A 27,847-nucleotide genomic window follows, 5' to 3' on the forward strand; every position below is an offset into this window, starting at 1 on the left:
AGCACTTTTATTTATGTGGTGTGACTCTCCTGTGCACAAACTAATTAAAATATTCTAATTAATTATAAGAGTAGGAGGTAAAATCATAATGTCTTCCCAACTGCTTGCAATAAAAAAACTGCCTGATACATCAATTATATTCCATGTATCTGTCTTCACTAACCTGTCTGCTCACTGTATTCCTCTTAGTTGCCCTGTATTAAGAGGTGCTCAAGAGTCTTAGTGGATTTTACCTCCGCATTTTACATCTGCCATGATAGTTTTCATCCTGTATAAATTCAGGCATTGTGGAAGACAAACAAAATCCACATGTGCATAGTTTTGCCCATTTTCACACTCATTCCGTAGCTTATGAGGAAGCAAATTTCCAAATTATCCTACAAAAAAAAAAAAAGAGAGATAGTTTAGAGGGTTTATTTCTTGATTGACAGTAGTGGAGATGACCAGGTATTGTATGGTCCAGGGTGAAGATGCAGGGTTTTCTGTTTAAGGAAAAAAAATATAAATCTTCTCTGAGGCTACTGTGAGTCCATAGTACTGAAAATAAAACTTATGACCTCTTCCAAGCTAAGAAAGAAATACTATTAGGACATCACAACAGTAAGACAAAATATATTTATGATATAAAACCTAATTATGATTCTGTCATTTGATCACATTAGGACTTATTTTTTACATCATAAAAATTCCCAAAATTCAATAAGTTAAATCTCCTACCATGAGGAACCATCAGGCTGAATAGAAAAAGCCAGCTGTAGTCAAGAAAAATTACTATTATCCATGAAAACCTTTAGGTAATTAGTACATATCCACGTACTGCCATTTTTATTGTGTTGCTTAAAAACACACACACAGATGTGCACCGAAGTTCCTTCACCGTGCTTGTCTTTTTTTTCTTTCAGTCTTTTCTGAATCTCTGCATAGCCTAACTTGTTGTTACTGTGTGTCACAGATAAACCAACTTCTACTTCAGCACCCTGTCCTCCTATCTGAAAAGACAAAAATCCAGAAAGATTTTGATTCCTGAAAGCAGCTTCTTTATTTAGAGTAGGTGGCTTGTGCTCTCAGGTCAGTCAGAGTCAGGGCACCAGGAACCCAAAAGAAATTCCTGCTGAATTTGTTGCAGGTGGAAAACTAATGGAACAACATTGAACACAAAGTAAATAGCAATTATTAAAACCAGGAGAGTCTTTGTGGAAAAGTTTGTATTTTATTCTGGACAGGACAGAAAACAGAATAGACCTGCATATTTTGTAAACCTTGATAAAGTTTTAGAAAGTGTTCCTTCTTTTCTTTTTGATAAAGATGATTTATATTGTAGTGTTTTTACTACTTGACTGTCATTGTTTTATATTTAAAATATTATTCAGGTAAATTCACAACATTTGTAACTTTTTTTTTAGGCACTGAAGAGGATGTAGTGAAGTCAAAGAAAACTTTCCGAAGTCAAGCTGTGGTAAATCAGAATGCAGAAACAGAGCTTATGCTGGAAGGAGATGATGATGCTGTTAGCCTGCTCCAAGAAAAAGAGATCGATAACCTTGCAGGTAATTATACTTTTCATTAGAACTAAGAGTCAAAAGGCTCATTTAAGCTTGTTAGTTCTTAACCTTTGTGGTTAATGTCTTAATATTGACAGCTAAGCATAAAATTGCAATATGAACAGATTCTTTGCATTTCAGATTTTATTGCTTCTTCTTTCCTTCCTTGAGGTATGGGCAGTGAATACAAAGCATTTGCCCATTGCACTGTCTTTGAGCTGTGAGAAATAGCAATACCTCAAGTGCTTTTATTAGTGAGGATCACTTGTTGAGAAGTCTGTAAATACCAATGAGAAACCTCTCTCTTTTTTTTTTTTTTTTTTTTTTTTTTTTTTTGTGTTAAAGTGTAAATGGACTCATTCCACGAGTCAGGGTTTTGTGAGTCAGAGTGTGCTTGTGCCTGATCCCAAGTGCCACGCAGCTTGTGCAGAGACACCTGCCCTCCTGCTGGCACCCAGTTCTCTCAGGGATGGAGTTAAGGGGGATCTGCAGTATCTCAACCCATCTGTCACAGCGAGAGAAAAAGTTGCCTGTGTTAAGCAAGGACTAAGAGAGAATGAAGCTGTAACCAAGCTATGAACTTTGGGAGTTAGCATATGAGGTGGGGATGAACCCTCTGTAAAAATGCATGAGAGAGCCCTTCTGGTCCTTTCCTGGGCGAAGGAATGCAGTGAGATCTGTCCATCTGTCTTCTAGCAGGCTCTGTTACAGCTCTGCCTTAGAGGTGATACTACCTTCCCTGGGAAGTAGTCTGGAAAAAAAGGGCATGTTGAAAGATGAAAATGCACTCTCCTCTCAGATGGGATAAAACTGAGAAATATTAAATATAGTATGAAGTTTTTAGATTAATTTACTTAGGAGTATCTTTAATAAACTACTCCAGTAAAGGAGAGTTTTGTGATGTCATGACTTTTTCTGCATGACTGAATTTCTAAAATAGCTATCTTTTGATAGTGCTTCTGCACTTTCTTCTGATACTATAGTAAAAATCTGTAGCAAAGATAAGATCATAAGTAGATGATTAAAAAAATAAAAATAAAATCAAAGCAAAACGAGCAAACAAAAATCCCACAAAAAAATGAAAATGCAAAAAACCCCCAACAATCATCTACATGGAAGTTAGTCTCATACTTTAGAACTAGAGCAGAGCAGAGAGGGAGGAATAGATGCTTTTAATCGGGAGCAAGCCTCAGTATATGATTATCGCAGTTAATATGTCACTCTACTTGCTTTCTCAATCTCCAGCTAACTGCTGCTGAGACACTGTTGTCTAAAGTCAATAAACTAGTGCATCAAGCAGGACCGTAAGTGGGATAATCTGATCAATATCCCTTTCCCTTTTAGAAGGAAAATTCAGTACTGCTTTGGCTAAGTTCTTATATCTAAGAACAGTGTTTCTGACTAAATATTCATATAGTAGTTGAAAAGGCTGCTTTGAGGCTGAAAGATGCATTTGAATTGAAATACTAATACTGATAAAAAAACTGCAAAGTGGACATGAAAAATTCTTACCCAGTCTGGAAAATCTCAGTCAGATATGAAGTTTTCTCTATGCCACAACACTGACATTTTGTTCAAACACACTGATGCAATACTATTCCTATAGCTACATCCCTCTGCAAAAACCTAGTGTTTCATTGTATCCTTAAGAATTAATGTGCAATTTATCCTTTTACTCAAGATTGCTGCTGGATGGCAACCCCTGCTCCCTCAGGACATGGCACAGTCATTCCAGTCCTTTGCTTTTACTGCTCGTAAAACGGGGCGATATTGTCAGCATTGCAAAAGCAGAAATAATAGAAAGTGGAGGGGAAAAAAAAAAAAAACACGTTTGAAATATTGACAGGATGCCCTTGTGTTCGCTATCAATGCTAACAGAGCAGGCAAACTGCTTCCAAGTGTGTTGAGGTGATGTGATAATATGGTGCCATATGGTACCAAAACCTGTAAGCTTCTCAAAAAGAACCCACACTCCACTGTCTCAGGTTTACCATTAGATTAACTGCAGCCTTTGCTACTCAACTCTCACTCATCTTTGGAGCTGATGTTGAGAGTTACTGATCACACACAGTGTCATACATGTCTTCTGTAAATTTTACATTGGTAAAAAAACCCCATGTATCCCATGATACCCTCTCTTTAGCTGCTGATTTTGCAGAATTTTCCATACAATGAAACTGTTTTTCCCAGTTTTCAGTATATAGAACATGGCTCTGAAACTTGAGTCAAATAACTGAAATCAAGAAAAGCAGTAGGCAAAGAAGGTGTGGGTTTTGCCTAAAAAGGTCTGAACAATCTCTGACGGCTCTGAAGAGCAGGTCCCAATAAAGCCACACTGTCTGTTCTTGTCTAATTCTAAAGAGTTATGTACATTTAGTATACGTGATCTGGAAATCTTTGAGATCTATCTGGCTATGGTATAGCACAGCCATCATTTATATCTAGTTACTGCTCACAGTGAAATGACACATAGGAATTTCTATATTCAGATATGCCTCCAATTTAACTTTAAAGCTTAAATCAATTCAAACCTGATTTACAACGATTTGGATTGTCTCAGCAAGAGATAGGAATTAAACAAAATCTTTATAAACCAGGTTTCAATTGATTTAAGATTGTCCACATTTAACTAAAACAATTTAGCTTGTTTATTCCATGAAACTAAGGCACATTTTAAACAGATGAGGCCTTGGGTTTTAGAAAAATTTTAACTAAGAGGATATAAATAATACAATATTTTGATTTGTGAACTTAAAGCTGAAAAAAAGGGAAGTTTGAAACAGATTGAGATTGTTCATACAAAGTTATCTGTACATACCTTTTGTTCCAGAGACTCTTTATAGTTTTTCATCAACCATGTGGCACAAATCAATGTAAAGTTTGCTTTGATAAATTGCATATGGTATGGAGAATTTTTAAACAATTATAGTCTGAATATTTTTATTATATAATCTTAGTATTCCATATGTTGCAATTGCAGTTGGTCAGATTTCATTATATTAAGTAACATTTTAATAAAATATGAAAATCTGATTCCATGTTATTATGGTCTTAGGATTATGACTTATAAGTTTGCATCACAATTTTTAACAAAAGCAGTATTGAAACTGTCTTACAGTATGAGTTAGCGAAAGACGTTCTTGTTTTAGCATTTATGTATTAAAATATTTTACATGTTTCTGTTTCAGTTTTAGCTCCTTTTCTTCCCAGACTGTTCACTTCAAGAGGCAAGTCACATCTGTGTTAGAACTAATGATTGAGATAGCCCAGTCAATTTTAACAGTTTCCTAATATATTGTGAATCTCTGGGTAATACAATCAAATCCACTGTAGTGACTTGATATTACTAACTCTTGTCCATTTCTTTTCCATTTATATTTCCTAATGCTGCAGTAGGGCTCTTAAATACTTATGTTTTCCCTTAAGATCCTAAGAATTAAAATTTGCTAACAGTTTGTCTCCTGCTTAGTAGGTGATTGTTTCAAAATGAAAAATATGTGGGTGTGTTCTAACATTATAAGCTTGCATTTTTACAGGGGCATAAGGTAGTAGATCTAGTAGATATGCAGTTTTATTTTAACAAAGTTTGTTGTTTGGGTTGGGTTGCTGGGTTGTTTATTTTAGAGCACTGATCTTGCATTAAAATAGGTCATTAAAAAAATGTTGATCTACTCAGGTTTTATGAAGTCTATATTTTAGGAAGATGTTCTCTTCTCTTTGTTCTGAAGGTGCATTTCACTTGCTGAGACTTGTTTGTGTGCGTTTGAGAGCAGAATTTAGCCTTGACATTTTTGAGAGATACATGTTCTTAACTGGAGCACATTTCATCTGTTTTGTTATGGAGCTGTTGACAGCAGCAAACATACCCCAGCCAAGCAAGGGATCCTTGATGGAATCTTTTGCTGCTCTCTAAAAGAGTATTTTCTAGAAAGAAAGGAAATAAAAATAGGAGGATATGATGCTTTGAGTTATTTTAGGAAGACAAAGGGCTTTGGCAGGCATCTGGTTACTTGCGTGGGCTCAATCAACTCAGAAGCTGACTTCCTCATCAGCTACGGTGAATTACAGCCTCACAACACTCTTGCAAGAATAAATAGCAATTTGCTTTTTATTAATTATTTGCTCCACTATATGAGCAGATTGAGCAACTCATCCAAATAAACACAAGGAAAGCCACTAACTGCCTTTAATGAATTTTAGTCTTACTGTGTCATAACCTTCAGTACAGAATCTTCCCTTCTTCTTGGACATCTGCCTTGAAGTGGAAGGAGCCTCCTCCCTAGTACAAACGGGCCAGGAATTTTGATACAGATGCAGCATCCCAGCACTGCCATAACTTTTAGCAACTTTGAACTTGAGAGTAGAAATATTTCTAGAAAGCAGCGCTATTACAGATAAACAAGAGCTGATCTTCCATCTGAGCCAGCACGAGTAGCAGCAAGTCCACACTGGCCTGAGGACTAAATGTGAAAAGCCTTCTCTCCAGACTTCTTGGGAGTGTGCTGAGTGTATTGACTTACTGCCCTGTGCTAAGGCACACACTAGGTCAGGGGGATTTGACAGCTTGTATTATTATTAATGAGATATAAGACCTTTCACTTCCAGGTCATCTGTTTGAAGTCCAGACAAACATTATCAACATCTGTTTTGTAGCCTATGCAATATAAGCCTTTTGTCTCTTTTCAGACAAACTAACAGAAATCATCATAATTTTGACCAATTTCCAAATGAAAAAAATTTAGATTATGTCATTAGAGGGAATTGGAATAGTGCCAAAAGTTGTACTACATAGAGCTACAATTAAAGTTGTATAGCAGTACAAGAAGAAAAATTTAAAAAGATAAATTATTTGGCCCATGGGGAAATTTTCTATTCCAAGTTTTAACTAACAGCTCATTTACATTTCTGAAATTATGTTGAAGTCTCACATCAGACCAGATGCGGCAATAAAACCACTAACACATCAAGGAACTGCACCTAAAGCCACAAAAAAACCCTTGTAAAATAAGTATTTTTATGGAAAACATTTATTTTGACTCATCTTCAGATGTATAATACACATTTAAATTTCTACACATACATTTTGAGTTACAGTAACACTTCTTTGGCCAAAGTCTGACAAGGAATTTTCTTCACAAGAGTTGACCAGTGTAGACAATCTCCGGTAAGCAAAGCTGTTTGAAACCTTTTCTTACTTATTCCTAAGGAGTAACGGAGGACCATATTTTCTTGAGTTTTCTTCTGTTGCTATTCTCAAAATGTTAATAATATATGCAGTATTATTTCTATTGCTTTTGTTAACAGACTAAACAGGTAGACAAACAGTAGATTTTCTTAAGGAAAAAAAAAAAAGAACACGAACTTGAGCCTCTACTGAGAAGGCAGATTTTCAAATTATAAGAGTTTTCAGGCATATAAAAATAATGCATTTGAGGCCAACCAGAGAAATTTTTGTTGCATTATCTGCTGTTAGAGTAATGGATTGAAAGAAAAGACCAAATAGCATTGCTATTGTCTCCAGCAGTGTCCACAGCCTCAGGACATTTAGGGGCAGAGGAAAGGAATCATCTTCATCCTTCCCCCTCCTGGAGAACAGAGCACAACAGTGGTTCCAAGGGTGATCTCATCTTCCCTCTCCAACTCTTCTCCTCCTGCCCTGGTGTGTTCACTCCCATGGGACTGGGAGAGCCCCGTTGTCCATCACATTCTCTCCTTCTCCTGCCATCCACATGCCAGTGGCTCTGATAGTCTGGAGTGGCCCAGAGGGCACAAAGCAACAACCATGAGGGAAAACCAGCAAGGACTGTAGCGAGTACACAGTGGTGCTTCCTAATAATTCTCTCTGAGCCTCTTGTACTTCTGATACTTCCAGAGCCTGAGGTAGTCATTATTAGCTTGCTTGCTTTCTTCTTTTCTTTTTTCTTTCTTTCCTTGCAATTTTATTTCTCTTCCCTCTCTTACACTCTCACTTTCTTTTTCTCTCTGTCTGGAGGTGGCTAATGTACCTTAAGCTTTGCCATACTTTATGCTTTTTTCCTTTAAGAAAGTATATATATCTGTGTGGACACACAAATAAGTCAGTTAAGTAACAAATATAAAAGTTTCAATAGAAAACACAAAAAAGTTTTAATATTTCTCCTAGTTTTTCAAGCTTCCAAATGGAAACTCTTCACTGAATTCAGCATGCACTACTAAGTACATTTTTTTTTCCTTTCAAACTTCATTATTATTGCAAATTAGCATTCAAGATAGGAATTTCATTGGGGCAGTTGCTTGTCTGGGAAAGTGACGGGAATGTGGAAGAAGAGTGATTCTGTTTCCCATTCTATGATAGATACGTAACCACATAAGCCTTTTACTTCCAAACATGGAAATTTAATTCAGCCAGATTTCCGTAGTTTCTGTTTTTTATATATTCAGATTTTGATCCTCAAGTCTAAGTATAAAAAAGAAAAACATATTTTTATGAGTTTAATTTGGAGTATAGATTCAGGCATAAACTGAAAACAATTATACTTTTGATATGCAGTTGGCTTTCACACCGAAAAAGAAAAAGGCCCTCAGTTTCTATAGCATACTATTTTTAGACAGCTCAGTGTTCATTCTAATCATTTTTTCCATATTACTATCCAAAATAGCTTAATATTTTATAAGGTGGTTGTCAGTCACATATGATAGTGCTCCTAAACACAGCTTTGAAGAACTCTTCTCTTTGTACCTTAGTACAGCAACTCCAAGTCTGAGCATCTTCAGCTTTTAAAATGGCAACCAGATTTCCTGCTTTCCAAGCTTTAAAATTAAATCAGTTCAAACTCTGTTGGATTGTATATATGAGATGCTCTGAGAGTGCTTCATGTGTTATTACTGTCCACTGATACCAATCTATTTATTTTGTTTTTCCATGCCTTGAGAAACTCTTTATATGAAGTTTCTAAGGCTGCAAAATTAGACTACAGTGGAGCCTATGACTTCACAGGTCTGTAGCTTCTCCCTTTTCCTGACATGCCACACCCTGGATGGACCTGAGTAATTCATCAAAGGTCAAGCTGATGAGCTACCTGATATATAGGAGACTGTGGAAAGACAGGCCTAGATACAAGGAAACTCCACCATTTTGCATTTTATTTCATCTTCACTATGCAATTGGTTCCCATGCAAAAATCCTTTTATTCTTCATAGGAACACATTGGGACTGACACACCACAGATTAGTTAAAGAAATGTATTCAAAACTGTATTGACAATATCTGTGTTTATACTAAGCACTTTCATTGACCTTTGGACAGGACTTTTTTTTGCCTTTCTTTTTTTTCCTCTGAAGCCAATTAGAAGATCAGTGAAGAAGACATTTTGGTTAGTCTTGGTTTAATTGATCAGAAATTGTACCAGAGGCGGCCTCATCCCATGCTTTTAGCTCGGCTTTCTAAAGAAACAAGGTTTATGTAAGCACCCTCAGTTAGCCTCTATATTTGTAATTTCTGAACCTGGGAGCCATTTTGAACAAATTTTTAAACAAGAGTAAAGACCTAAGAAACAATAAAATCCCAGCAATGGAATCAGGTTGTTGAGGAGAAAAGGCTGAGTGACAGAGCCTGCCACATCACTTCTCTTTTCAATAGGTACCAGAAGACATTTGAGGAAGAGTCTTCTGAATTACCCTAACTGTGAGAATGCAATACATGCAGCCAACTAGTAGACACGGTTGCACTAGAGTTGGCTCTGGTGTGGTTTAGAGATACTCATATTCTCAGAAAATTTTGAAGTTAACAACTGCTGCATCCCAAGTGATTTTTCCAAAGATACCTGTCAAGTTATATGCTGATCCAGCAACCTATGTCTTTATTCCCACATAGATATAGGAGTTACTATCTATATAAGTGAACTTTAAAATATCATGAACTATCTGAACATAATATTTCTGTTCACTTTGGTCTCAAGAAATACAAGACTTACAGTTTATCTGAAGAGCTTTTCCATAATGGAGACTGGAAGGAATGAAAGCTGAAGGGCTTATTTCCTTAAATTTCTAATCAATTGAGCCCTATGGGCATGACAAGGTACACAAACTGGACTGCATAAGATACCTGTCTAGTCTGGTTTGCTCAGACTGGCATCTGGGATTTGATCCCTTGTGTTCCTGACTCGTTAGCTCGAGTTCCTGTTTCAGTATACCATTATAGCAGGCTTCTCTCTCTGTCTTCTCCTTTCTTCTTTGAATGAACATTAAACATGTTATTCTTTTGAACATTAAATATGCTTTTCTAAGGTGTATTTTTTTCTGTTACTTTTTGATTAAATAGCTAGCTATAGTGACTCTCCCAGAGAGAAAAATTGTTACTTATATGTGTTCAGCATCACTTAAGGTTTTCTAGGTTGAAAAAGTATCTTAAGTTTTACCTGAGAAGGAGGAGGGAGCTGGTGCAGGTCCTACTGCATCAGTGTAGAATACTCACATCTGGATGCACTGCTTAACAATCAAGTTCTTAAGTTTCTAAACCATCTTAATTTACTCAGTCCTTCCAAGGTATAGCTTTAGGCAGAGCACACTGGATGAATCTAATTTTGAAGTGGCAAATGTGTGCATTGCAGTAGTGAGGTCCCTATCCCAAATATTTACATTTCTGGCCAGATGTAAATCATTAGGGCGAGTCTTGACTCTTATTAATACCTGATCATCTGGCAGGTTGGGCACTTGGACACGTCCTGGAAAAAATCTAAAGCCATGTAAGCTATTGAGAACATCAGCACATTCAGAAGTTCTTATGTGTGCCACAGAGTAAATCTGACTTTACCTGCAAAAGGGAGCAAACGTTGTGTTTCTGAGTTACTTTGGGCTGTTAGACACACAGCTAATTGTTCCACAGGACCTTCAGTGGTTCAGTAAGACTGACTTCTGGCTTTGTGTTGAGTTTTTCTTTGCATATTCTCTAACTGTTCTATTAAGTGGTTGCTTTCTATCACACTTGGAACAATATAAGGAAATTGTTATTCCTAGGAATATTGGGAGGCATGTTTTCCCTCAGGAAGAAGTACTATTTAATATTTTTCTTTTAATGAGACCAGGAAGGTATAGAATTAAAATAATAATAATAATTTACCTGTGAAGGTGCATATGTCACTTTTTTCAAATATATAGGTGAGTATGTAAATGGTTGAGATAAAATTACTTTTTTTCTTCTCAAGCAACACTATATTTAACTATTTTCACAATCTCATCAAAACTATGTAATTCTTTCTTACTATTTTATTCACAGTTATAATATGCAAGCTTGTTTTTATTTACATTTTCTTTTTAATCAAACACATTTGCTTGCTGTTATGGCAACCACTTAAGAGAATTGAATTGCTGTAATTGTTTAGTCATTGTTGTTGAAAAAGACCATTTAAGTTGATCTTTGATGTTAGTAGTAGTAGTGTTACATGCTTTATGGAGGAAAGGGGGGAAAAGTGGGGAAAATCTTGAATATCAGGGCCTATCCACACTGGCTGTGACATTTAAACAAATAAAAAAGTCAATCCCTCAGTCAATCCCTCTCTCACAATATGAAACATATGATTGTGCAGGAGTAAAAAGCCAACAAAATAAGCCTGGATACCTCTGAAAACAGGGGAAATGAATTTGGGATATTATTCAGTGGTGGAAGAGAAAACCGAGATTATGTTCATATTTAGACTTAGATTCTGGTTTTTGCATTTTAAAAGTTATGCAAATTATCTTTAATGAAAGAAACTGTTGAAAGTAATGAGTAAAGGGAGCTGTATATGTACATTCTTATAAGGGCCTTGGCTTGAGTGAAGTTACTGCCTTCAAGTATTTGCTATAACGGAGAACAAATTGGGGCAGCCATCCTCATGTAAGTTCAATATATTTACTGCAGAAATCTTTTTAAAGGGTAGTTTGAATCAAATTTATGATGGCAATGGGAGCAAAAATAGACTAAATTCTGTGAATTGTTTAGGAATCTTACCTTGTTTATTTGTTATTTACTTGGCACTGCATATGTTAGATTAGATGCTAAATGGCTGAAATATTTTTCAGACCAAAGAGCTTTTCCCAAAGGATCCTGGTACCTATACCTCTTTCTGCTTCCATGCTAAGTGACTTTCATTTCAAGAAACTGAAGTTTTTGTGTGCTTGTGCATGTGTTACATCTGCTTTTTTTAAGCATAAGGATTTTTATTCATTTCAAATACAACTCAGTACTAGATACACCTGGCTTTACAGTTAGAGTGCTGGGGAAATTTCAGTTGTCTTATTTCAGGTAGCTTGTGAGTGATTTTTAGCTATTATTCTTATTATCTAAAATTCTTGTTTAAGTGTCATATCAAATTACAAAATGTAATTTATGCAAACTATTTTGCATAGTAAAAGTATTGGTTTCAGTTAATCCATGTTGAATATATGTATATGTAAAAAGATCTATATGTTTTTATTCTTTTACACCAGTATTACTTAAAAATTAAATATACCAACGTCCACCTGGTTTTTTTCAGAGTAATTACCAGTAGGTTGTAAAATTAAATTTGTTGAGCTGATTGGATATGTTTTCAAAGTACTTGTCCCAGCTAATACTTTTTTGTTTATGGGTAATCACCAAAATTTTATTTTAAAAGTTAGACTTCTAGGCCTGTGGCAGGTAAATGTCTTTTTTTGTAATTCAGCATATAAAAGCATATACCTTACCCTCCTTAGGAGTAATTGTGCCCAATCTTTTTAGTAGATATACCTCCAGTGTAATTTTCAGGCTCATGAATGTAACACGTGTTTAGCTCTTACAGCTAAAAATGGCAGTTTATGAAAATGAAAATATTTGAAGTAATAAGTTCAAAATACCACTCTTTAGCAGCTTTCCTTAAAAGGTGTAATTTTACTGATATTCCATTAGCAGATAACAAGCTTTTAAACCTAATAGAACTTTTCACTTGGCTTGATTTGCTTTATTTGAACTTGAAAAATACAAGAGCTAAATTACAAGAACAGGGAATGAAGTCTCTGTTTAACAAAAATTACACAGGGGAGCAGGGAAGTTACATTCCGCTTTTATTCACTGGGACCTTCTAATTTCACAATTATTTACTTTTGGGAAGAAAATATTATTTTAAAAGGTAGATGTGTAGTAGAGTTTATTTTAGAAATGTAAATCACATGGGCTGACCACAGGGATCAGGCAAAAGGGAAAAAATCACCATTTGAACAGATTGCTAGACCTGTGTGTCTGCAGTGATTTCTGGACTCGTTTTAAGGCCAGAACTTCTCTGGTAGGTCGCTGCCTTTTTGTTGCGGTCGCCCGGATAGCTTCGGAGAGGTGTGGAAGAGGCAACGAAACGATCCTTAAAGAGAGATGCTTTCGCTTAGAGTCCCAAGAACTGACAAGCACCCTAGACGCAGGTCCCCTCCACTAACGCCAGCTTGTTGGGCGAAGCGAGGCAGCCACAGGTTGGCTTTTCCCCCGGCGCGGGAAGGGAAGCGCCCTCGGTGCCGCGGTTCCTGCGCTGCGCGGGGAGCGCCCGGCAGCATCCCCCGGCGCCGCTGCTGCGGCTGCCTCTCCCCCGGGCAGCACGGCCCTGGCCCCGGCCTTCTGCGGGGCCGCAGCCGCACTGGAAATGAATATTTACATCCCCTGGAAAAGCGCAGCTCGCCACCGCCGAGGGGCCGGGCGGAGGCTGGAGCCTAAGCTCGTTATCCTTCCCGAATGCGAATGAGCCCGTCCCGCGGCTCTTGGCTCAGGTGTGCTCAGCTTTTGTTTCATTAGATTATCAATTGGGTTTGGGAAGTAGATACAGAGCTTCCCGATAGCTCGGTGCCATATGGAAAATCTGCGCTATTTTGATTATGCTCTATGTAAACATTTTAATATCGGATCCTTAAAATCCAGAGACTATCCCAAAGGGGATTAAAACATAATCCTCTCTCTCTATAGCTGTAGTGGATTAATTTCGTATTCTCTCAGTGGCTGGCTTGCTCCCTGAAGGCTACAACAAAAAGACTCAGTGCTCCTTAAACATGCTATGGAATTGCAAGTTGTAATAGGAGATTTCCAAAGGACAAGTGTAAAAATGAAACACTGCTAATACCGATTTTTTTTTCATTTTGTGCTTTAAGAAAAGAAAAAAGTCTGTAAAGATATTTTTAAACTTAGTTTGAACATCCCCTTTCCTGAAATCCCATAATGTGACTGCTATTTATTTTGCTTTATGGTTTTTTGGGGATTTTTTCCTTTCTCGTTTGGTTTTTTGTGGGTTTTTGGTTTTGGCTTTTTGTTTGGTTAGGGGGTTTTTTTGTTGGTTTTTTTTTTTTTTCCCCTAAACAAAAAAAAACACTGGAAAACCTTTTCTCATCTGGAAAGTACGATAATGCTTATTCCTTGTCGCATTGTGATATCTCTGACATGTTTACCTTGCAACAAATCTGGGGTGTCATTTGAGTAGAATGCAGGGCAGATGCCAAGGTACCAGTCTGGGAGGGAACTCGGAGCCTTTTCTCGGGAGGAGTAAAAAGCCAGAAATCCCTGATTTCCCCTGCCTTCAGGAACGGGCTAAGAAGTGACTGTTCCCTTTCCCTCCACATTCACCCCTGCTTTTGCAGCTCTGCCCCCTGCTCCAGTCCGCGAGGGCACATCACCCGCTAACCGGGGCGCACCATTGTCTTCGCCTGAAAGGCAGATTATAGGGTTTGGCCTTTTGGCCATTAAATAGCGGTGGCTTTATTTTTATTTTAGCCACACAACACCAGGGAAAAAGAGGTAATTGGATTAAATTGATGTTCTTCCTTCTGGGATTCAGCAAAGCCCACAAACGCCTCCTTAAAGTGATAGAATATCGGGTCGTTTCCAGGACGCGTCTTCCGAAGGCGCTTTTCTCCCCGCACAAAGGCCCGGGAGCCCATCGCCCTGCGCCGGGCCAAGCGTGCCCGACAAGGGACACAGGAGGGGTAGGGCGCTCTGCTTGAGAGGGCAAGTGCTTCTGCAGGGCAGGGAACCGCCGGCTGCCCAGACCCCCCTTCTGTAAACACAAAGAAAGGGGGCCTGGGGAATAGAAACCCAAATCCACTTGTAATCGTACAAGAGAATCGGGCGTAATTACTTGAGCAACCTAGATGAAGATTGATGAGGCTTTAAAGCGGCGTTTCGGATCGATCACTCTGCCCTTTGGAGCCTCCAGCCGGGCTTCCCCGGCTCGGATCGGCTCCTTTCCCACCGCCAAGGGAGGGAGAGAAGATGGAGGCGAGACTGGGAGAGCAGCAAGGCAAGCCCGGTGCATGTGATTCCGATCAGCTGACTGGGGTCAAGAGGCTACCTCGGTTTATTAGGAGATGGAAAACAATAAAATGAAAGAAAATAGAGTTTGTATCAATATTATCCCGTCCGCCACGCTGGGCTGCTGAAAGCTGTCACTGAAACTGCGTTTTAGCTTCCCCCTGTACGCACAGCAATCCCTGCCTTCCTCTTTATTTATTTTGCAGCATAAATGACAAAATATTGTGCAATAAGGTCTCAAATTGGGTGTTACGGTAAAGTAAAGCATTAACAACATGACAGTTAGATGCGCCGATACAGGAGTAATTTGGGCTAAGTGAGTAATTTGAAGTGCTGCCTGCAAGAGCTGGTAGTGAAGCGTGCGGGCAGTGCTGGGGGAGGAGGAGAGGGCGCATCCGAGGCGCAGCCCCGGGCTCGGCTCGGCCACGCCAGCGCCCGCACGGCGCTGCTGGAAGGGCGAGAGGCCGGGGAAGGCAGCGGGAGGCTCACGACTCTCTGCCCTCTGAGCAGGGGTCCCCTTATTGCAAGGGAGATTTTTCAGCTGCGTATAACGACCAAACTCTGTTTAGTACCTTCTGAGGTGGTCAGTTTGCCAGTTTCAAAAAAGTGCATCAGGCAGGTGATGTACCCAGCTTCTCAATACTGGAGTTGTATTATTTATGTGTTAGATGCGTGTTTGTACACGTATGTGGTTCTGTGTGTTTATGTATATACATACAAATTATCCTACAGGCTTTTGTGTTTAAATCTAGAAGAATATTTAATATATAATATTTTCTTCGAAGCAAGTAAGCTTCCTAAACACGGCCGCTGTCAGCTTTAACAGAAGATGGCATTGATACTGAAGATAATATGGTGAAAAATGGGATCCTCTTGTTTTTTGGATTAAAGAATGGTTGTTTTGGTTTTTGTTTTCCTGAGTAAAAATCTAACAATTTGTGTGGAGAAGGCTACCTTTCACAATAGGTTTTCTCCATCCCATCTTTTCAATGCCCTTGAAAGCGTCTCGTTAAGGAATATATTTGAGCGAAGTATTGTTACAGTAATTTTAAAAGGATAAGCGGCAGCGAATTGAAACAAAATCATCGTGCCGCAAATGTATTTAACGATGCTAGCCTTTATGTGCGTGGGGTATTGAAATAGGTGCCCCCCCCAAAAAAAAAAAAAAAAGAGAAAAATACCCCCAAACAACTAAACAAAACCCCCTGGTATTTGGCGTTACTTGTCCGAGTTGAGGTCTGGTTCCAGACTTAAAAATAATGCCCCCAGGCCTCGCAGGGTCAGTGTGGCGGGCAGGGGCTGCGCGCTGCCCTGCGCTGCGCCCCCGGCCCGGCCCGGCCGCCGCGGGGACCCTGGCCTGCCAGATCGAAGCGGTGTGGAACGAGCCGCCGCTATCGCACATAAACAGTGATAGCGTTAACGAGGAGCAAAAGGGCATGAAAAGAGAGGGGACCTTCTTCTAAGAGGCAGCTATTTTTCACCCTAACCCCTCTGAATTTCGCTGCTGTGATTTATCTCTCAGCCCCGGAGCTCACAAACTCGCTTGTGCCCCGGCCGCGGAGTTCAAAGCGCTGGCCGCGGGCAGGAGGGGAATGAACGCGGCGTTTACAAACTGGGTTTACGAGGGGGCTCGCCGGGCGCTTGGCTCGGCGGAGGGAAGGGCCACCAGGGATGGGCCGGCCGGGCGCCTCCAACCTGACGCCGCTGCCCTTGCCTTGCAGGCCCCGTGGTGCTCAGCACGCCGGCACAGCTCATCGCCCCCGTGGTGGTGGCCAAGGGGACGCTCTCTATCACCACCACAGAGATCTACTTCGAGGTGGATGAGGATGACTCGGCCTTCAAGAAGATCGACCCCAAGGTGAGTGCGGCGGGCGACGCGGGCGGTCCCGGTCCCGTCCCCTGTCCCGGCACACGTGCGCCGGGGCCGCCCCCTCATTCCAAACTCCGCTTCTGTCTGCCGCCTTTCGCTGCATTTAAAAAGAAAGAAAGAAAGAAAAAAAAGCGCAATGTATTAATGATGTTAAATCCTCTATTACGGCAGCGTATGCGTTTTCCAGCAGCCTTTCTCGCGGTGCCTTTGTATGAACGTGGTCAGATTTAGTAGTTAAGCCAATTGCTCTGAAATCCCTGGAGGGAGCAGCAGTCCTAGCCCGCAGCCTTCCCGAGACACAGCGGAGGGTTTTATGCCTTCCGAGGTTATCCCGTTATATTCCCGAGGAGAATCCCGTTATTTCAAAAACGTTAATTTCCACGTAAGAAAATACGGCGCATTTTGTAAACATTTTGCAATTGCTGAAATGAAAGTTAATGCTTGTTTTCTGGGGGGAAAAAAAGAAAATGGGGAAGGGGGGAATAGACATGTACCGAAGACTTGGTTCCTGGGAAAGCTCTGGTTTTTTCTGAAGTCATTTACTACTACCAATTCCCCAGCGCCGCCCCACTTCCCCCTCCCTTCCGTGAAAACCTCCAGCCCAGCCGCCACAGAGCAGGGAGGGGTGCGTGACTCGAGCGGAAACCTTTGCGTGGCTTTCTCCCCGCGGGAACGGCGCGGGGGATGCCACGCGGGGGAGGAGGGGGCAGACAGAAGGGACGTGTCTAACAGGGAGCTCCTCTCGTCTGCATGTCTTTTGATTCTTATCGCTCTTGCTTTTATTTCTTTGCTATTGCTCTGGAAAACGTTGGAAGAGAGGAACTAGGAGAGATACTTTTACAAAGACCTTAGGGTTTGGGGTTTTTTAATGCAGAAGTATTAAAAATAATTTCCAAGAAAACTCCTCGTCTGAATACGTTTGCAATGAAGTGATTTCTCTTTGGCGAATAATTTGTCAAACTCGGAACTTTGTTGGCAGTACTGGGGTAAAAAGTTTCTGTCAGAACCTCCGGGTATAACAGTTTAGCTAAAGTGCACCCGCTGGAAATAGTTGCTAGTGGGTGTCACACAGGAGATCGGCCTCTTTCAGCACTTGTTGACTGTTGGGACCCTAGTCAAAATCTGCGTTGTTAATTTGCGTTTTGATTTAAAAGCCATTTTAAAGAAATGCATCCTGAGAGGGACCAGGCAGTGCGGTACAGACGGGCGGCTTTGGATTGCGTGCGATTTTGTAAGCACGCACATGTTATTCCCTCTGAATGCCCTGGCAGCTGAGGGGCTTGATTTCTGGGAGTGGAACTGGCAATCTTATCACATTCGTAACGGATTTGTAGGTCAGAAGTAATATTGTTGTTCACTTTATTGGTGCTGGCTCTCACCTATAAATTTTATTTTCTGCTTTATTAGTACCTGCACCAAATTGCTAGTTTTATCAGGATCACTGCTTACTCAAAACACTGCTTCACAGATACGTTGTGTTTCCTCAGCTTTGTTCAAAAGCCAGCAGAAACACAACAGCACTGTATAATAAACCCTTCAAAACAGACTTCTTTCCTGAAGGCTGAAAAAGTGTAACTGTGTAATAAGTACGGTGGTGTCTGACAGTTGCTGATGGTGATCTGGAGCTAAATTCCAATATGTTTGTACAACCAATACTTCCCTATTCTACAAAACTATTCAAAATGCAAAGTCAGGACTCTGCCCTTAAGTTTTCTGCTTTACAGGATTTAAGCAACTATCCACAGAAAGGCAAAATCCACAAAACATAGCTGCCTCTGCTTTTTCAAATTAAAAACTTGATCCAATATTGAAACGCTTACCCATGTGCATTTTACTTCATTTATTAGCTTGTAATTAAATAAATCAGCAACAGAAATTAAAATCTAAATCACAAAAAGTAATTATCCAGTGTATTTCAAGTGCATTTTCAAATATATAATTCCAATATTCAAGCGTTATTATATAAGCAGAATCCAAATTTCTTCTGAATATATTTAAATAACATTTCAAGTATATTTATGGAATGTTAGAAATAGAACAAGCAATATATATGAAACGAAAAATGTAAACTTGTTAAGTTCAGACACTTCAAAAGACAATTAACAAAAGTACCGTGATAAAATCTACCTTTTTAAATGGTATCTTCTTTTTAGCAGAAAATGTCCTTGAAGTATCCAAAATGGCAATTTAACTTCTGTTCACCAAATCACAAAACACCAACATCCACAATTTCAAAGACAATGTGAGATCACAATATTTGATACAAATTAAAAGGTACATTAGGGTTTGTTCAGGTGGCATATCCAAATAGCTTTTACTCACAGAAGGTTTACATAAAAATACCGGGTTTTGTTATAATCCGTTGGTACCGTTTTTAGGCAGAATGGTCACAATCAAATTACAGCCGATTTTCCTTTCCAGGTAGCACACTTTCATTTTTTTAATTTCTTTTTCTTTTTTTTAAAATTTTTTCCTTTCTTTTTGTTTTTCCCCCACGGGAAACTGCAAAACTGTGACGAAGAGGAACGATGCTTGCTGTTCTCATTTGCTTTTCTTTGTGAAGAGCCTAAGCTATATTCCTTTTTAAAAGAGAATATTATTTGCATTGTCAAGGGGAAATATATGACTTTTCAAACAGGCATCTTAAACTTCATCGGGAAATTAGCAGATTTGTCGGTCAGGCCGGTTTTATAGTTACCCTCTAAAGTTTCTCCAAACTTTTCGGGTTGGTCAGTATTTCCCTAGCCAGTCGCCACGTTTGTTTGGCCGCGTTTTCCAGGGCCGAGTGAGGTTTGCCCTGAAAGAGGTCTAAGTTGGGCAAGAAGTAGTGCGGGCACCTCCTGCACTGGAGGCACGAGATGAGCTGCAGTAAAATCCCGTTGAGCCGGTCCCCCAGGCACGACTCGTCCCAGTCCGATTCGCGGGGATGCTTTTCGCATTCGTAGGAAACCAGAGTCTTCATGTGATAATTATTCAGGGGCTGGCCCGGCAGCTCCAGGTGACGGTCCCGTAAGGTTTTGAGGATGGAGAGACATTTCTTCCTGCAGCCGCCCATCTGCAGTCTGTTCTCAGCTTCCGCGAACTGCAGCACCCAGGCATCGCTCTCGGCCGAGCTCTGCTTGCCGGCCAGAGAGTGGCACTCCTTGGACAAGAGGTTGAAGCCTTCCGCCTTGACCTCCGCCACCCGGTTGGGTCCCGGCCAGGGGATGTGGGGAAGCGGCCAGTGTGCAGCACTCCGCGGCCAGATCCCCGTGCACTTGAACGCGGGAGTGATCTGCACGACGTACCGATCCCTGATCCTCAGCTTCACTTCGCTGGTGTCCGCCACCATCTTTACCACGTCTCTGTAACTGCACTTATCCACGGCTTGAGCCACCAGAGTCTGGAATCTGGACCGGATTTTGCGAGCGGAGAGGTAGCCAGACGCCGTGATGAACTCCACCCAGAGGGACATGCTCCTCTTGCGCCCGTCGCTTAACTTTAACACAGCGCAGCCCGGCAAGGAGCCGTCGTCCACGAAGTTGAAAACCCCCATTTGGTTCAGATACAGCACGACTTCAAACTCCGTGGGGGAGATGACTTCCAGCCCCTCGTAGCGATTGTCCATCTCGTTCAAGGAACTGATGAAGCGAGGCTCCTGCACCTCCACCTCCTTCAGCACGTCCGACACCACTTTGCAGACTTCTCGGATCGTTTTCGCGATTGCAGCTTTCCTGGCTTGGCATTTCTCATTGTAGTATTTATTCAAATGATACACCAGCTTGGCCTGGGCCGCGATCATGTTGGGGCAGAGATCCGGATTGTATACCGGAGTCTCGCAATAGGCTGTGGGATCCAATGCGGCTGCTATGGCTGGAGCCAACTTCAGAGGAGAAACAGGCTGCCGCACTCTGAAATGTAACAAATGTTTTTCAAAATGCGCCGGGGCTGCTGCTCCTCAGATGCTCTCTTCCTGCTTTTTTAGATCAGCCGTCTTGAAGTGTGTGTGGCGGGGGGGGTGAAGGGAGGGGGAGCGGGCGGGGGACTGGAGGGGGCGATATTTTTCCTTCCCCTTTTTTTAAAGGGTCCGTGAGTGAGAGGAAAGCATCGAGAGCAGCACCTTTCCCAGCAGCAAGAAAAAACAAAAGTTGCACTGAGACACAGCGAGGGTTCCAGTAGTCAAAATAATAAAACCTCTTCGTATTTATTTATGTTTTCCCGTAGTAATCACCGTGTGTATGCACGGCGGTTAATCAGATGGTGGAAAAAAGTGCCGTGTGTGTATGTCAGAAGAAGCTGGCTGTTGGTTTGTATAAGAGCCCAGATGCACTCGTGTGGAAATTATAAAGGCAGGGCCAGGCAGGCGGGCGGCCAATCGCCACTGGGCTCGTCACTGCAGCCTCTTTCAGCTCAAACCCGGCTAATTAATCCCTCTCTAGGAGATAGATATGTATACACAGCCACACACACACGCACACGCAGGCACATACAGAAAGGTAGAAGGTTACCGGCTACAAAGCCGCCCCGGTCCTCTGTACACGCGGAAATCAAGAGAAATCGCTCTCCTCTGGGTGTAACTTGAAGGGTACTGACGTTTCGAGAGGACTTGGCAAAACTGTGCCGCTCCGTACTGAATCCCTGCGTGCCTCCTCATGGCCGGGACGTGAATGCAGGTGTATTAATGGGCATCCATCAGCTAGGGAGCTACAGACCGGGCTCGCTCCGGCAGGAGCACAGGCGTAAATTCATTAACCCCCACTCGGCGTCACATCACGCTGCCTTTTTCCTCCTGATAGTTGCCTGTAACTGCAAGCGAGAAGTAGGTTTGGAATTTTTTTTCTCTCGTGAACCGCTCAGTGAACAAGGCAGCGGATTCACGGCAAATTTAGTGTTCTTTGGAATAAAATATTGCCCAGAAGTCCACGATTTGTATTGTTTTAAAGGATCTTCTGACGGGCTCTAATCGATTTTGAGGTTTAATGCATTTTGGCATTGTCACTGCCTTGCTTTTTGTATTTGTACCTTATGAAGGGAGAATCAATCGCTAAACATATCTGTCAGGTCTTTTTCACGTTCCTTCCAAAAATCAAGTAGCAGATACAGACGGTAAATCTCCTTTGCCAATTCTTAGCGTCGTTTTTATATTCTGTATTGCTCTCCGATATGTTGTGAGGAGTGGATGTTCGGCTGCTTTTCGAGACGCACTATAAGTACCTATTAATTTCAAACCTGGAGGATTTATCGTACAGCGAGCTGTGCTAGCAAGCTGCGCTTAGTAAATGTGCACACGGGAGGCACGCTAGCGACTGCAAACATGCTGGCTTGCTTGTCTGACAGTTTGGGCTTTCGCCTGTGTGATGTGTAATTAGCAAATTTCGCCTTCGGTACTTTAAGTGTTGGTAATCGGGACATTTATTTGCAAATAAGCTGGAGTGGTAAGCTCTTCTGCTTCACAGCATTTACTGAGCTTCATTTCAAGAGGACCCTAAATTTTATAATTTTATATACATATATATATATATGTGTGTGTGTGTGTGTGTGTGTGAAGAAAAAACACCAAAGCTTTCGATCGCTTGGAACCTTTAAACTACTGACCCATTACCTTTTCCTAAAGTAACTGTCACGGGCATATCAGTCGCTGAGGAGAAGTCATACCACAAAGAACATTTCACGACATTTATTCAGGGTACGAATGCGACCAAATTATTACATAGCGGAGAATTTGTGACTGTGCGCTTGGCTCCCTCGGTCTAGCCGTTATATGGGTGTTCCCGTGCCGCTCCCGAGGACGAAGCCGACCGGAATCCTTTCCTGCTCATCAGCAGAGCAGGGCTGGGGCTGTCGCTGAAAAACTGCAGGTGACCTGTCGTCCCGAAGCAGCTTACCTGTTCTCGGCCGCAGCCCTTGGCCGCCGGGAGGAGGGCGACCACTTTCTGCCTGTTTGGGGAGGAGAGGAGGCAGTTTCCTCCCGGGCTTTCTCCCTCCTCCGCTTAGTTTCCCGGCCGGGCGCCGGGCGGGACACGCGTGCCTCCCCCCGGCCGCGCTGGGACCGGCGGCGGCAGCGGCGCAGAGCGCCCGGTCCCGGTGCCTCCCGAGCCGCCGCCGAGGAGCGCTGCCGCCGTCCCTGCGCCGGGCCCGGGGCTGCCGCCTCCCTCCCTCTCTCCTCCCCCGCGGGGCGGTGGCGTGCGCGGCCGCGGCGCTGTGGGCCCCGGGGGCCGGCCGCCCCAGCCTTCCCGGAGCAGGCGCTTCCAGGAGTTCTGGCCGGCTCCGAGGGCACGGGCGGGCGCCTCCCCGCCGCTCCTACCGGCGGCTGCCCCCGGCTGCGCGGGCAACCTGCTCGGCGGCGGGGGCGAAGGTCGGCCCTCTTCCCTCTTTCCTTTTCCCTCTTCCCCCTTCCCCTTTCCGCGGGGGCCGGCGCACGCAGAGCCGGCTCGGCGGCACCGTCAACGGCCCCAGCGGCGGGAGGGGAGTGGGAGGAACCTCTCCGGCCCGGCACATCCCGCCCCACTGCCCCAGGATGGGGCCCGGCACGACCTCGCCCGCTCCTCGGGCCCGGGGGCGATGCGGGCCGCGCCGGGCCCTCAGACCCCGCGCAGCAGGGCACGGCTGGGCTGTGCACGGGAAGGAAAAGCGGTCAAGTTGGGACCAACTTGGGCGGGCGGGACCCGGGGACTGACTGGTGCGGGGGAAGGCCCGCGGCGGCCCCAGTCCGGCCCTGGTTCCCGCCCCGGGCGGCGGCCGCTGCTCCCGGAGCCATCCGGCTCGACACCGCCGGCGCTGCCGTGTCGGGGGCGGCTTCTTTGGGATGGAAATGTCAAAGAGCCCCTTTCCCACAGGGTCACAGAGCAGCGCTGGGTAAAACCGAAAGTTAGAGCGGGCGGACAAAAGGTTGTCCCTTCCTCCCTTTCCGCCGAGGGAACAGCCCTTTCCTGCGGTGGGGGCACCCTCAGCTTGCCAGAGATGCAGGAGCCCGAGAGCTTCACGTTAGGGATGGGGATATTCCGGGCCAGGCTTTGCTTATTTTTGCCCCCTGGGTTTTAGCTTGGCAATTCCAGTTGCCAAAGGCAAAAGTGGAAAGGTCGTACCTTTAAGCTGTCAGAAGTCATAACGTTCATGACGTGGCAAAATTAATTTAAACAAAACATACGTCTTGGATACTAAATCAGAGTTTTCAACGTGTAGTGCTAAGATTAAGCTATGATACCAAGTAATGCAAGGTTATACATATTTATTGTATCTCGGTGGCTATGAGAAATATTAGATTTAGGTTTGATTAGGTGATGTTTAACACTGAAGGTCGCTATTGACTCCACTCCATCATTTCGTTTCACACACCAAACATTTATTAGTTTAAAAATTTGTGTATTTAGGCATCACATACACCACTGAAATGTGACTGTTGAAGTGACCCAATCCTTTTCTATGACAAGAAGGCAGTTTGGTTTAGACGTCAAAAATTATTATCTATATTACTATATATGATATAAAAATATAGATATTTTTCAAAGCTTCTGACTGCTTTCTTCAGTTAATTTTTCTCTGTAGTTATTAATATGTACTTGGTAAACTACAAAAGGAGCACCTTTTCAGCAATGAATTTTATTTCTACTGGGCTTATTGAGTATTAAGTTGTTTTGGAAAATCGGGATTAAAGTCACCTCATTAAAATGATGATTGATCATTTGTCATGATAATGGTACCATATGATATTCGTGACTTTTACCAAATTGCTGTTTTCAAGGTATTTTCCCTAATTAGGGGGTACTATAACAGTGTTTGTTGAACTCTGCTTGTTATATAAAATCTTTCAAACTACATTGCCTTGTCATATAGTGCTCATGTTAGCCAAAACACTAAATGTTGTTGAAAATCTTTGTATTTGCCCACGTCCCCAGATTGCAATTTAGGACAAAAAAAAAAAAAAAAAGTTGCCATGCATAAAAATTTCTTTTTCATATGGTGAAAAGTGTGAACTAAAATGCACTTGCAGATACATATCTACACAAAGGGCTTGCATGGATATCATTTTATATTTCTTATTGTATAGTGATAGTTCTTCCACACAGAACTGCTCATGAATTTTAAAGTTTTATTTTTTAATATCTGCCAATTGCACTAGGGAGGTAGGAAGAAAAAGAATGAAGCTGAGTTGATTAAATTATTTATCCCTACTGCTGAAGTAAGTTTGAAGGCTCATTGAATGTATCTGATTTCTTGGCTCCTCTTTCTCCCCTTCCCCCCTCAATTCTTCCTGGTTATTTCATCCATATCATCCTGCCAGCAACAATAAATTCACTTTTTTTTTTTTCAAGTTAGAAAACTAAAGACAGATATTTGTGCTGGGTTTGCTATATGTGTCACATTTTATAAAATAGGCAGCATTTTTTGGTATGTGTGATAGAAGTTGACGGTACCTTCAATTTTCTGTATTCTTATTTTGTAGTTTACTTTCTGCCTCCGCTTTCAAGTTTAGGAACAAATGAAAAGTTCAGATGTAAGTTACTATAATGTTTGCAGTATTTCAATTTTAATAAATTTATACACTTCATTGCTAAGACTTGTGGGTATCAAGTTCTACATATTTTGGTACACAAGCATTTTTCCTCTGTTGTGAACAGTTCTCTGCAAATGTTAATTTTTTATTATTTTTTTTTAAATTATGACATAGTCCCTTTTACAATACACAATTAGCATTCATTAGTGTTAAAGTTAGTGTGTATGTATTTGCTTTCTATTAAAAATTAAAGAAAAACATGAAGAGAGTTTGCATTACTGTTGGACTTGGTCATCCTAGGTCATACAGATGAACTGTTAATGCTTTAAATTCCTCTAATCTGCAATCTGTTACGGGAAAAAATAGTAATTGATTTGTTTTCTCTAAAATGTTGTGTCTCAAAAGTAAACACAGAGCTTTCACAACTGTGATTTTGGCTAGAACTGAAGAAACATGTAAGCAGGAAAAAAATGCATTGAATTATTCATTTGATTCACTTATCCGTCAGCTTCTCCAAATCCAGACATTCCTTATAGTACAGCATTTTATTTAAGTAGTCCAACATTGGATTTGTTTTTGGTTTTTTTTTAAAGATCTCTAGCTTGGAGAATGTTCTTTTTTTGCTGACTGCTAGAGGAGTGCGGAATCAGTGGGGATTAGCGCCTTTTAATCTACTGCATCTGTAGTGGGCCATCCAACACTGCAGAACTCTCATTTACTCCCTATTGCTGTATATGATTAAGTGGCTGAAAATATTGAATTTTGCCCTTGAAGATAAAGCTGTATGTGTTGGATGAGCAGCTTCTGAAGACTTCATGTCTAAACTAATCTTTCCCCTCAGTAACTTTAGCTCTGGAACATGAGAGAGGACTAGAGTGTTGGAAGATGTAAGTTGAAATTGAAGTATGGGAGCATGTTAAATACATCATTATAAAAATTATGGCATTACACAATATGCTATGTTTTAGGAGTAACTCAGCATCTTATTAGCCCAGTCAAAATGGGAGGGTGGTATGTCTTGAACATACTTATTTTTGTGGCTGGTGCTTTTCTATAAGCTGGTTTCATACTGACTAGTAAACTAAGCTATGTCATCCCGTCAGTAGCTGCTGAAGATACTGAAATTAGCAGAAGACATTGCTTAACACATTTGAACACTGGCCAATAGGAAGTTATGAGTAAGCACCGTTTCTTTGTATACATTTGGTCATATTATGTGTTTATTGCTAATTTTCATGCTGCCAACACTTTGGGCATCCTACGTCCCTCCAACTCAAAATAAAACTTTGCCTTCTCTCTTTACAATTACATAAGTATGGTAAATTACCTGTGTAACTCATTTCATCTTGATTTAGCTATGAAAGGACATACCTAACATATTTCAATGCAGACTTCTAGTTTTAATGTAGTGTATAGCTCTCCAATATTTTCTTTCCAAATAACAGTGAAGGGAGGAGTTGAGTGAGTTGGTTGTAAGTGATTAATATGTTTCATTGAACCTTATGAAGGCCCTGATCCTGCAAATAACTGCCCTTGCACTTCTCTGTGAGCCTAAAAGCACCAGTGACATCATGGGCAGGATCAGGGCCAAAACACTTGGAGGTTAACATTTGAAGAGGATGAGATACAGTGAGCCTCTAAAATATCTAATGTATTAAATGCATGCGTTGGCGAGGAAATATATTTTTGGCTCAAATATGTACACTTCTGTCAAGCAGCACTTCCCTATTAATTTCATTGTGCTTTAGCCATAGTGTTAAAATATCTTCTTGAGAAAGGACATTGGTGTTTTGTCCATATTTTGACAACATGCTCTCACAAAAATGCCCCTCCGCCCCGCTCCCCATACACTCTAAAACCTTTCTGGGGAGGGTGAGATTATTCAGGGAAACAGATGAAAGATTATGCTTTCAGAATCCCCATTTTTTCATCTGCTTTCACATATTCAGGACTATTTCCAAACTCCCTAAAGCTGCAGAGTATTTTAGCAGTCTTAAATAAAAGCAACCTATTCACTAAGAATACTTATTATTCCTAAATATATCCTAACTATAACTGTAATAGAAACATGTCAACAAACTTATTATTTAAGGAAGAAGAGGTGAGATCTTCTCAGGAAAAATATGATACTTAGATATTTTGGCCTTTAAAATATTTTCCCACCACCACTCTGAACTTTTTTTTTTTTTTTGCTGGTGGAGCATTGTCATTGTAGGACACAACATTTTATCTAGGGGAAATTTGAGCCTCCTATTAAGGACAGCAAATCACTCCAGGTGCCTTCTTACTTGAATTTGAAAATTTAACCTACATCACCTACTGTCCTTCCTCCTTTTTCCTGCCAGCTTTTAGGCCAGCTCTAGGACAGAATATAAAGAAGTAGATCCTTTGTGGCATAGCGCTGATGTCCCTGAAATGAGAAAGGCTATAGAAATAACATGTAGTCTTGTAATTTCGTAAATATCCAATCAAACTGTTGAAAGAGAAACATTAGCTTTTGAAAATATCTATTTATGTGAAAGGAATATTGCTATAATTTTTTCTTGATAGTAGAAATAGATTTTGCCTTTTAGAAAATTTTCATTTGTAATATATTAGTGCCATTGAAAAGAAGATAAAAATTTACAATGTAGCTGTTAGGATAGTGACAGTATTGTCTCTTAAGACGCCTTAATTTTAGATGAGGCAAAGGAGATATCTTTATGACT

The 27,847-nt window shown here is 41.4% G+C and overlaps 2 protein-coding genes across 15 annotated transcripts in view; one reads left to right on the plus strand and one right to left on the minus strand.

Moving 5' to 3' along the window:
* The window catches only part of NBEA (neurobeachin), a 455,021-nt gene that overhangs the window by 290,453 nt on the left and 136,721 nt on the right, over positions 1-27,847 (plus strand). For 7 of the 14 annotated variants that reach the window (XM_038127945.1, XM_038127964.1, XM_038127973.1 and 4 more), the window contains 3 exons: positions 1,404-1,547; positions 4,730-4,768; positions 16,518-16,654. In XM_038127945.1, the coding sequence (XP_037983873.1) occupies positions 1,404-1,547; positions 4,730-4,768; positions 16,518-16,654 (320 nt within the window). The remainder of the gene's footprint in view (positions 1-1,403; positions 1,548-4,729; positions 4,769-16,517; positions 16,655-27,847) is intronic. The other 7 variants (XM_038128063.1, XM_038127996.1, XM_038128013.1 and 4 more) reach the window with 1 other exon arrangement.
* MAB21L1 (mab-21 like 1) lies at positions 18,492-22,149 on the minus strand. The gene has a single exon (XM_038128075.1). It carries the CDS (start codon positions 20,445-20,447, stop codon positions 19,368-19,370), a length of 1,080 nt encoding a protein of 359 aa, XP_037984003.1. The 5' UTR covers positions 20,448-22,149; the 3' UTR covers positions 18,492-19,367.

Source organism: Motacilla alba, chromosome 1, assembly GCF_015832195.1.
Source record: "Motacilla alba alba isolate MOTALB_02 chromosome 1, Motacilla_alba_V1.0_pri, whole genome shotgun sequence".
NCBI classification, from domain to species: domain Eukaryota; kingdom Metazoa; phylum Chordata; class Aves; order Passeriformes; family Motacillidae; genus Motacilla; species Motacilla alba.

Coding starts and splice junctions, on each gene's coding strand:
- MAB21L1 (XM_038128075.1), bottom strand. CDS start 20,447: ATGATCGCGGCCCAGGCCAAGCTGGTGTATCATTTGAATAAATACTAC.